A 12287-nucleotide genomic window follows, 5' to 3' on the forward strand; every position below is an offset into this window, starting at 1 on the left:
ATAATTAAATTGATACTACAGTTCTTGAATCTTCAACCTATTCGATTGGGTTACTTTATTATTAGTTTTACACACCTTCCAGGACTCTCATATGGCGCGGAAGAGACTCGCGCCTTTTCAACATTTACCCGCCAAACCTCCAGACCAAACACCGCGCCACACGAGAGAGGCACGCGCTCACGGAAGACTCTTGCACATTATAAACTTACACACCGAACTGCAACAATGCGCTCCAAGGTAACGTTAAATACAGCAGCTTTTCTTTTCTATTGACCTGAAAGTATGTTTTGTGAATGAATGAATGAATGAATGGAGGAAGGATGTTGTGGCTTGTGTTGTTAAAGTGCTTTTCAGCGCTGTAAAATAGTTAAATTAACGTTACCAAATAGAGCGATTGCTCATTGTATTTCTTTGTTTGGGACGTATATTCGAGAGCATGGTTGTTTTTGTAAGTGTTGTTTGCTGTTTTAAACTTGTAGATTTGTGTTTAACTTAGTGGGGGCAGGGGTCGCCCTAAGTTCTGGAAAACATAGTAAAATTGCTTAACAATAAATAAATAAAAATTCTGTTTCATGAACTACTTAAGTTGAAAGCTTCTACAACTGTTTACCTTTGCCTTTTTGATCGTCATTGCAAAAAAAAAAAAATTAAGCATAAAAAGAAATGCAGTTAAGTGTTGAATTAAAGAGTTAAAAGTTAGTCGCAATGGTCACGCCCTCCAGACACCGATGACTTTTGAACAGAGCTGGCTTCACTTTTACTCCCACAATTTTTAATTTTTAATTAACGTTACAAATTTTAAAGCCATACTTGCAGTATAATAATAGAGCCATAGACAGGCTCTCTCCAAGCACCAGATCTGAAACCTTGTTCTAATAACTAATAACCAGCCTGACCTGTGCTGAATTTATTTAGAGTATTTACTGGACTTATTCTTCATTAATAATGTTATGATTATGAATCATGTCCAGAGGCTGCAGGCGTCTCTGCCCTCCACCAGAATGAGCCTGCGCAGTTACAGGAGCACTGCTGTGGTCCCAATGGAAACCTCCTCCTCGGATGACAGCTGTGACAGTTTTGGATCTGATGGTTTTGGGAACTCGGTATGACGTGAACTTTTACATATGGAAAATTAGACTAGGTCATACATACCAGCTGTTCATGTTGAACCCATGATGAGTGTTTGTTTCTTTCTTCTAGAAGAGACCAATGAGACGGACGAGAAGCTCGACTCAGATTGAGAAAGTGTTTAATGTTCTACCTGTGACTGAGGAAGAGGATGCGTGCAGTGGTTTTGAGAGCGACCTGAACGATCACATGACTGAAATGGTTTGTAATGATAGGAAACGCTTAAAGGATTAGTTCACCCAAAAATGAAAATTCTGTCATTTAGTCGCCCTTAGGTTGTTCCAAACCTATATGCATTTTTTTTTTTTTTTGAAAGAATGTTTGTAACCAAGCAGATCTCGATCTATTTTTTTTTTTTTAAGCGAGATCTGCTTGGTTACAAACATTCTTATAAGTATTCTCCTTTGTTCAGCAGAACAAAGACGTTTATATAAGTTTGGAACAACTTGAGGGTGAGTAAATGATGACAGAATTTTCTATTTTATGTGAACTATCCCTTTAAGTTTCTGCTGGCTGCTATATCATAATGGCTTTTGAAAGGAGGCATACGTTCAATTAATAATTTCTTATGCATTTCCTTTTAGAAAATGGACTCAGACACTGAAACATGTTCGCCTCCCAGGAAAACTCGCAGATCGTTCACGCTCCGAGTAGCCATGAAGTTCCCGAACAAACGGGCCAGTCCATCAAAGCCAGTGACCCCCGAGTCCAAACCCAAACCTGAAGCCAAAGCCCCCGAGTCTGACCCTGAGAACAACAACTTCATGCTGAAGAGAGCACTGAACATCAAAGAAAATAAAGCTATGGTGAGCAAGTCAACTTCTACATGCACGTGCATGATCTTTTTCCAATATTTTCCGTTTATGAAATGGTTGCACAGCATGTAGCCATACCACCCAACCCTAGATAGCCTGTTAATTTGCATTTACGTACTTAAGAGTTTGAATGCAATTCTAATAGTAAGAGTGTGAATCCAGTTTTAATAGAATTGTGAATTGTATTTTTGTTCCTCCCCTTGTAGCTTGCTAAACTGATGGCAGAGCTGGATAAGGTTCCTGGACCGTTTCCCGGGAAGGCTGCTTTGTCACAGGGCAATACGGTAAGATTTTAAGGTGCTAATAATATTAAAATGAATATGTTAATTCTAATACTAACAGTAATGATGAAAATAGTAACATTATTATTATTATTAATAATACTAAAAGTATTACTATTAATAACAAATTGATGCTGAGAATACTAATGATGATATAATACTGTAGTTGTATCACCCTTTTCTCCGTGCACAGCCTCGTCGAGTTCCTCGGCGCTCTTTTGACCCCAGCGCCGCTCGGCGGAGGAACCCGGAGCGATCGACCCGTCCTCACACACGCTCGCGCTCGCTGGCTGGCGGACCCCCCTCCCCCGCTCCACAGGACGATCCCGACGACAAATACAGCCTGGTTCGCAAAAACAGAGCTTACGACGACGATGATGATTATGAGGAAGAGGTGAGTTTCTTGGTGTTAACTTGACTTTTTTTTTTTTTTTCAGTGTTTGACACACTTCAATTCAAAAGTTTGGGGCTGGTAAGAACTTTGGGGCGTTTTATGAAGTGAAACAATCAGTCCGTGCAAAAAACATTAAATGCACACCTTTTCAGTGGTCATAAAGTGTGCGCTCTCGCTTTCATTTCTGCCGTGATCAGTAACGTTAGGCCTAACGCTCCGGAGAAAAAAAAAACTGCTTTATACTGACCCTCATTCACAAAGCAGTCCGGCGTAAAATGATTCGAGCAGACATAAACGAGTTTCGGTAGAGTTGAGGGAGCATTTTCTTCAAAAACAAAATGAATCCACCTCGTCTTCAGCGGCTGGCTCAGATTTCGGGAGTAAAGAGAGAGAGCCATGTGGATTAATACATCCAGCCACACAACACCTACAACGCTTGCAGCGATGGGTCTATGTTAAACCGGCAGTGTCTGTCAACATTCGTGGGCGGGGCCTGTGGCTGATGTGACGTCACACCGGCCCCATGGCTGAAAAAAGGTCGCTGGGAGACACTGCTTAGGATTTATGGGGATAAAAAAAAGGAGTGAATGGATTTTTAGCAGTATAGGGTGGTTGTGTACACACACTGCCAACACACATTTATGTCCAAACACCATGCAAAAGTGAATTTAGCATAATTTAAAGAAAAGTCTTTCCCCAAAATCAACTTTTGAACGGTACTGTACATGCAATCTCAAAATGGCCAATTATTGCCATGGGCAAATCGCTTGCATGTCTTGTTACATTCAAGTAAGGTGCCTCTGTATTGAATATGTGTGTGTGTTTGAGTAGAAAGAACCACGGCGGCGCAGTTATAACAGCACTCTGACGATTCCTCATGTCGTGAGGCCTGTGGAGGAAATCACTCAGGCTGAACTGGACAACATCTGTGTCAACGTCAGAGAGAAGACCTACAACCGTGCCACAGTGAGTCTCCTTCAGAACCTCACGCTTTCGGCGAGCCAGAACTGTGTGTGACTGTGCTTTTGTTCATCAGGGTTCAACCTGCCATCAGTGTCGCCAGAAAACCACTGACACCAAGACCAACTGCCGCAACCCGGAGTGTGTGGGTGTCCGCGGGCAGTTCTGCGGGCCTTGTCTCAGGAACCGCTATGGAGAGGAGGTCCATGATGCCCTCCTGAACCCGGTCAGTCTTTCTGCATGTCCTGACATCATTAGCCTTGGCGTATGTGTTCTGATTGGTTCAGTGTTTCTCTGTGCAATGAGTGCATTGCTGAGGTGTGTGGTTCTCTTCCAGGAGTGGCGTTGCCCCCCGTGCAGGGGCATCTGTAACTGCAGCTTCTGCCGGGCCAGAGAGGGGCGCTGTGCCACCGGTGTGCTCGTGTACCTGGCCAAGTACCATGGCTATGACAATGTGCACTCTTATCTCAAAAGGTAACAGTTTTTAGTAGCGATTACTGAACACTTATGTATGAACACTATGGAAGATTGTTTCCGCCACAGAAAAAAAGAATAAAATGGGTAATTGCGACTTATCTCTCAATTTCGAGTTTACATCGCGCAATTCTGACACTTTGTCACAGATTTGTGAGATATAAACTTGAATTTGCGTGTTATAAAGTCAGAATTGACCGTTTAAATTCTGAGAAATAAAGTCAGAATTGTTTTTTAAAATGTTTTATTCTGTGGTGGAAACGAGCTTTCACAAAACACTGCAGCTGATGCACTGAATTTTTTTTTCTTTTTCAAAACCATAGTGAAATTTTTAATTTAGCCCAAAACCAATGGTTTATTTAATAGCCAAAACTTTATAAAATGCACATAAGTTAAATGTAAGGTTTTGATTGATAGTTGCTTGTACTCCCAATTGTTAAAATATAAACACTTAAATGGTGGCTTTAGTAACTTCATGACAGGTTTATTCAAGCATATGTTAAATGACGTATGTGAAATATGCAATGGTGCTTCTTTATTAAAATGAGTTTGTGAACATTAAATGGATTTTCTGAGGTAAATGTAAAATCACATGAGCCTGTTTACAAGCTGACGTCTTTCTGCGGTTAAAACGCTGAGCGATTTAAATTAGACATGAGACTGTAAGCTGTATTGTATCTTTCAACACTCATTCTGATGTTCATGTTTTTGTGCTGTAACTAGTAGTAAAGAGGAAGAGATGATCAGGTCACGTGCGCTGCTCTGTCACGACACATTAAAGTGACAGGACCAGATTTGTTTCAATTTCAAAAGCTCATTGTAATTTATTGGATTGGACACGTACTAATAATGTTTAGTGAAGTTTTGTTCAACTCAAAACGGCATAGACTAACAGATCTGTTCATCAAAACGAAGATTGATTTAACAAGAACTCAACCCAGTGCTAGCATCTACACATGCTATGGTTTAGACTGTATTTCATCCAAACATTTCTTTGATTGCCGAAACTATAAGAGTTATAGTTGGGGGTGTATGTCGACTTCTCACTGTTGTCACTCACTTGGTGGCTTTTGGGAAATCCAGGAAGGCGTAACCAATGTCTCTGACCTCTCTCTCCACAGTTTAAAGAAGGAATTGGAGGAAGGAGAATAAAATGGCTGCCATGTTCTGCGGAGTCCAGCCAAACTGGCGTCGCCCTCGAGCGTCTTGATCGCTGATGTGATTCACAGCTTCCCTAAGCCTGATTCGGGTTCTTCGAGTAGGCCGTTGGGAGTTGTCTACATGAAATCTTAATACATTTGCATTGTTTTAAATGTGTAATTTTTTTTTCAAAGGGAGTGTTTTTATCTCTGTACTGTATTGGTTACTTTGAAAAGTGTTTGCTGCAATACTTGTTGTTTACTGTTTTTAGCATCTTTTTAATCTTTAGACGCTGTTATGACTGCGCAGTGTTCTGCTGTAGTACTGGAATAAAAGTTGTGCTTTAACTTCTGTCGTCTTCGTGAGTGTTGTCGTGCAAGATGGAGGGTAAAATGTGTTCATGTTTGGTTTTGTCTTTTTAGATCTGTTAGATCATTTAAGTTGATTTGAGGTTAAAATGGTGTAATGAAGTTAAGTAGCTGTCCTCACGTCTTCAATAGATTTAAGTGTACATGTCGTAGAGTTTGAATACTTTTTAAACGAAAGTCATCAGGGTATCTACACGTTTTTTTAAAACTATTTAAGACCTTTTTTTTTAATAGCGGCACAAATAATATTAATACCATATGGACAAGGTAGGGCAATGTCTATGGAGGCAACATGAAATTGTAAACTGTCTGAAACCCATGATTTACACCACATTATATACTTCTACGGGCCAGTGGAATGCTTGAATCTGATTGGTTGAATGTTCTATAACAGGGAATGTCCAATCCTGCTCCTGGAGAGCCACTGTTCTGCAGAGTTCAGCTCCAACCCCACTTACACACCTGAACCAGCCGATCGAGGTCTTGCTAGGCACACCAGAAGCTTCCAGGCCAGTTGGAGCTGAACTGCAGGACACTGGCCCTCCAGGAGTGAGTCTGAGGCGTGCAGTTGTTTTCAGTGAGATGCAATGCTAAAGTAGTTCCTGGCAGATCTTGACCACATTACACTTTTTACACTGGTTTTTAGTAGCTATTACTGTTAACTTTATTGTAATAAACCCTATGGAAGATTGTTTCTGCCACAGAATAAATAATAAAATGGGTAATAGTGACTTTTTCTCCATTGCGAGTTTACATCGTGCAATTCTGACACTTTATCTCAGATTTGTGAAATATAAAGTCACAATTGTGAGAAACTCAATTTTGAGTTTTTCCTTAGAGTTGGACTTTATAACTCGCAGTTGGGAGTTTGTCTCACAATTCTGAGAAAAGATGTCAGAATTGCGAGATATAAACAAGCAATTCTGGGAAATAAAGTCAGAATTGTCTTTTAAAATGTTTTATTCTGTGGCGGAAACGAGCTTTCATAAAACACTGCAACTGATGCACTTTTTTTTTTTTCTTTTTTTTTCAAAACCATAGTGAAATATTTAATTTAGCCCAAAACCAATGGTGTATTTAATAGCCAACACTTAATAAAATGCACAAGTTAAATTTAAGGTTTTGATGGATATAATTATAATTGTACTCCAATTTGTTGTTAAAATATAAACATTTAAATGGTGGCTTTAGTAACTTTGCATTGCAGATTTATTCAAGCATACGTTAAATGACGAATGTGAAAAATATGTAATGGTGCTTCTTTATTAAAATGAGTTCATGAACATTAAATGGCTTTTAGGCAGATCTTCCATATCAGTTTGCCAAATGATTTCAGTTATTTCAAAGCTCCTTGCAGCCGACAACAGCAAAAGGCATTTGCTTCAGGCAGCATCATTACCTAAAAATTGTTCTTTGTGTAGTTTTTATTTTGATAATCCATTGCATATTGAAATGGTTTTTACCCTTTCTAAGCAGTATTTTTTTAATAATATTATTTATATACTGTTTATTACTGGGCTATAGATTTTTACTATGGTAAATATGGTTTGGTATACCAAAAAGGTTGTTCTGCGGGGTTCATCTCTGATGTTCCCATATCATGGTTTTCTCGGACAAATAGTTTCCAACATATTGGTTAAATGACACTTTACAGTATTATTAGTCAGACAATTTTTAATAAAAAAAAAACATTTAGCGACTTTGAGATAAAAAACAAAACAAAAAGCTAAACTACTTGGGTTATACCACATTAATATTTTTCATTTTATGCAAAACAGATTAATATTAGAAGAGGTGTTCAAGTCACTTTACAGTATGTTTGTAAAAATAAATAGAGTGGGACACAAAAGGAGTCTGTGATTTCCCATACTAATGGAGAACCTCCTCTTACATCTGACATCAGCACAACCCCTATACCGAACATTTGATATTACAGCAGTGAATCCGCCTCGACATCTATTTCAGCAGGAATTCAATCAGAAGAGATTATCTGAACATGCCCTCAGCTCTTGCCCCTCTGTGCCCGTGTGGGTTAAGAGGGCATGAGGAGGGGGTTATAGCCGAGGAGAGCCAGAACACTGTGATATACTGCCGTCTGCTCACATCCCTCATTAGAGAGCTGCCACTAATGGTGTGGAAATAATTAGCAGACTCTAATGGGAAATCTTATACCTGTGAATCATTTTTCCCTGTTAAAGCTCTTTCGCATCCCTCAGCTCCTTCCCTTTTTTCCTTCCTCTCATTCAGATCACCGTGGACTTGCTGATTTCTGACATTAAACGCCCCTTTAGTGGCCTATTAATACCGCTTGTGCATTCATGGAATACAAACGCAGCAAAAAAAAAAAAAAAAAAAAAAGATAAATTTAAGATATTGGATTTTAAAGATAATTTTGTAAAATTGTAAGCTTTACAGATCTTTTTTTTTTTTTTTTTCAAATAATGATTTTCATGCTTGTTCAATGAACTATCAACAATTAGCACATGCACCTGTGGATCAGTCCTTAAGACTAACGGTTTACAGGCACTAGACAATTAAGGCCACAGTTACAATTACTTATAGGACACTATAAAGAGACCTTTCTACTGACTGAAAAACATCAAGAGAAATGCGGGGTCTCTGATCACCTGCATGAACAAGCTATAGGAGGCATGAGGAGATGTCAACAGAGCAATAGACTGCAATGTCTTAAAAGATGAAGTATATGCTCATGTTAGAATTTAACTCTGAGAGGAGTTTTTTTAAGTATGTCTAGCATTCATGTACACACTTCTATAAGAGATTCATATAACTGAACGAAGAGTGAGAGCAACGGGACACCTGAGCAGAATGAAGTCTCTAGACACGTTTTAAAGTACTAAATGGCTAAATGCAATGAAATGGTCAAAGACATCCATCCATCTAGCACGTTAGCATATAAAACAACTGAAAAACTGCGGACGGGGACAAGGAACAAGGTTCTCACGAATTTATGAACAAACGTGCTTCCAGTAAAATTAACAGAATATTCATTATGAGTTATCTGTCTGGTAAACGTTAGCACAAAAATGTATTTATACATCGCATTTACATTTTTTTGTGAAACATTTTATTTGATGTCTAAATGTTTTTAAATTGTATTACTTGTTTCATAATGTTCAGAGAACATTCAAAAGTAGTATTTTTCAAAAGTAGTACTCCACTCCGCGTCGTGCCTAACAACGCCCCTTAGCTGTTCTAAATCACGGCTTCGCGGGGATTATTGCTCAAACAAATGGTCCCACAGGGACACCAGCAGGTAAAGCTACAGCGGGATGCCGCGTCTCTCTTGCCTCCTCTGAGCCCATTGAGTTTTTACAGACCCCCTAAAGCTTGCGGTGGGTTTAGTGGGGGGTAATTGAGAATGAATGGGGGGAAGTCACGTGACAGGAGGCAATGCATTCATCGCGCTATGATTGGATATGATCAGTCATAATAGATAGCACACGTACGTCTGCAAGATGTCTGTTAAAGATCACTTCATCAGGAAAGCATCTGCTGTTTACTAATAGTTTATATTGTAGTTTATATAATAGATTGATTGATTGATTGATTGATACATGCATTCTAAATCATAAACATCTTAAAGACATTTTCTAGACGTCTATTTGACATCTGACAGGAAATGTCCTGTAGACATATTGCAGATGAGCAAACAGATGTAAACACACACATCAAATAGACGTCTCCGTGATGTACGTGTGCTATCAGGGATATGATTGGTTCGTGCGATAAATCCCGCCTCTTGTTTTCGTGCGCGTTCGCAAATCGGTCTGAATGACGACAATGACGTTAATGGAAAGACGAATTAAAAACAAGTAAACAACTCAGCCACTTAGATATCACTGCTTTATGTCACGCCAAAATCAAACTTGAAATGGTTTGAAAACATGATGACTGTGGGGGGTTTTAGTGAGCAGTCAGCTTGGGGAAATTAAAGGTAGCCTGTCTCTGACCAGTGTGCTCGATGACTGATGAAAATAAGTTGACTAATAAAAAGAAAAGCTGAACATTTATTATGTTGGAATAAATGTATAATTGCGTAAAACACTAACTTGATGAGATTTATACTTGGTTTTAATAAATAGAACATTACATAGTGTAAAAATACAACATAGGATCTGGTATTTATGTAATGTTTATTTAACCAGGAAAAGGTGACAACATTAAGTGTAACAGGGACATTAATTTACATTTGATTTTTTTTTTTTTAATAAAAACTGTGAGGACTTTGCCTCCTCCTTTTAAAACCCCACTGAGCAGGTAATGTTTTCAGGTCATGAGCTTTAGTTTCCACCAAGTTTTACTTCCATTTTAACATACTTTCTAAGTTGTGGCTTATACCAAGGTATCACAGTTTTACAGCTGTATAACTTTTTGGCGGGAACTACTGGTACAATTAAAGATTATTTTTTTAAACAGCCTATAGGGGATTTACACATGTCAATGCATGATAATCTCTTTTGTCATTAGGCTAATGTCATGTTTCATGCCTATTTTTCCCCAGAATGCTCAGTTTTTAATTCTAAGAGTGAATCTTTTCGGATCTGCAGGAAACAAACGCTTCAAAAGTATTTATTTGCATAATAAAGATGCACTCGAAAATACTGGTATTAAATACCAATGATCATCCACTTTAGGGTGATGAATATTTAGGGAAATAATTGTTTACGACGCTCGAGCGTCGAGCTGATCTGGTAATCAGGCTATGAAATACAATATTTATTCATTAGAGCGAACTTAATGAGGCCTCGCGGCGCTAATTATGAAAAGCAGCGTAGCGCTAAATGAGCGCGAGAGAGACGGCGCGTGCGAGGGAGCCCGCGCGCGCGCTTTCTTACCTGTTTCCCGCGCTGCAGGGTCAGCGGGCATCACAGAGATCTGCGTGATTATATGATGGCCCCCTAAACACGGCAGCACTGCAGCACACACTGGCAGAGGCAAGAGTGGTCCTGGCTGCTGTTGTATCCGTGATTAATAATTATGTAGAATATTGAGTATTTATTATGGGCCCCTTTTCATTGGCATTGTTCAGACGTGTGCTTCTGTTTGCCTGTTGAGAAGAGAGACCAGTAGAGCAAATTGCTCCCACAATCTCCCGCGGTTAAACATTGATTGAAAGAGCAGGAGGAAAAGAAGAGGTGAAATTAGATTTTTAGCTGCTTTACATGAGTATAGTAGAAAACAGAGTATAATAAGATATATATTTCCCTTTATTAAAGAGATCAGAGTATGCATCATAAGCTCCTTTAGCTCTCACATTGACTATACAGAATGGAATGTCATTTACAGAATAATACCTATATTAATGTGACAACATGCAATGATACATGTAAAAATAATTTGAAATAGCTATGTATTACATAGTAGCCTATTGTGCACATAATGTGACTGTGGACAAAAGTAAGTCACATTTTTTTATAACCTTTATTCTCATTTTAAGTTAAATCCCCATTATGTATATAACACTATAGATTATTTCAAAGCAGTTTATACAAGTTATAAAAAGGAAAATTCACAGAATCAATAATGCAAACCTTCAAATATGAGGCTAATTCAAATTCTGCTGTAAAACATGCTGTTTGCCCCTAAAATCTAAAAATAATTTATTTCCAAAATAGTAGGATGAAACATGCAACATGATAAAGTCATGTGACAACAGTATAATACAGTCTGAAATGTTTCTCCTTGCATATGCATATTGTTTCATTATTATTAATATTTTGGCACTTACCACTTACTTTATTTTACAGCCCTGTTCCCCATGATGTACTACGTATAGTCTTGCAATAACTGGGTAAGTACTAACCCTAAACCTAAACCTAACCTTAACCCATGTATACTTTCTTAGGTAAGTACAGTAAGTATAGGTAAGTGCATGTACTGTAAAATAGAGTACAACCAATATTGTAAATAGCAAGCAGCATGTAGTCTAACTGTGTTCAGTAATAGTAAGTCATTCTGTACATATCCAATGAGTCAAGAAAAAGAAGTTAAAAGTCATGACTTATATTACTTCTGATTTGTCTCACTGGAAAAGTACATTGTCCCATGAAGTGTGCTCTGTGTATAATGCACATTTTGTCATGCATTAGGTCATTTTCCATGCATACAGATAATTTGCATACTGTTCACAGTGTGCACATTGCAGTAATAGTAAGGTCACTATATGCTCTTTCAGATCTCATCAGAAGGCCACAGCTGACTGGACTGGACTGGACCGCATGCTGATCGTCTGCAGTGTGTCTGAGGTTAGTGGGAGTTGGATGACAAGTCCTCGTCAGTACTATCCTAGCTCTGCGTGCTGATGCTAACAGCCGTTCATGTCAGAGACGCTATCAGGGAGAGACGCCCGACTGCAGTGCTTCCATCTCTCAGGAAATTGCTAACTCACCCTAACAAAAGAAAGCACAAGTGCACTCACAGTGCAGTCCTCAGAGCAAGCCAGATAAGATGACATTATAAATAGTGAATTTCTAGAAAAGGGTGTGTGAACTTCTCAATTCTCTCTCTCTCTCTCTCTCTCTCTCTCTCTCTCTCTCTCTCTCTCTCTCTCTCTCTCTCTCTCTCTCTCTCTCTCTCTCTCTCTCTCTCGCTCACTCTCTCCCCGGTGACATTAAGGCTGTCTGAGAGACTTTGAAAAGCAATTTGAAAAAGTGCCTCACGTCTTGAATAATATCACAGGAGGATGTATGTGATAACATATAGA

The 12287-nt window shown here is 38.8% G+C and overlaps 1 protein-coding gene across 1 annotated transcript; it reads left to right on the plus strand.

Moving 5' to 3' along the window:
* The first annotated feature begins 73 nt into the window (after positions 1-73).
* On the plus strand, positions 74-5543 carry cdca7a (cell division cycle associated 7a). Its single transcript, XM_079881809.1, has 10 exons — positions 74-237; positions 972-1103; positions 1201-1329; positions 1713-1934; positions 2150-2227; positions 2418-2618; positions 3450-3584; positions 3655-3804; positions 3916-4052; positions 5174-5543. The coding sequence occupies exons 1-10, from the start codon at positions 226-228 to the stop codon at positions 5202-5204; spliced, it is 1227 nt and encodes a 408-aa protein (XP_079737935.1). The 5' UTR covers positions 74-225; the 3' UTR covers positions 5205-5543.
* Positions 5544-12287: the final 6744 nt, after the last annotated feature.

Source organism: Squalius cephalus (assembly GCF_949319135.1).
Source record: "Squalius cephalus genome assembly, chromosome: 9".
Lineage (NCBI taxonomy): Eukaryota > Metazoa > Chordata > Actinopteri > Cypriniformes > Leuciscidae > Squalius > Squalius cephalus.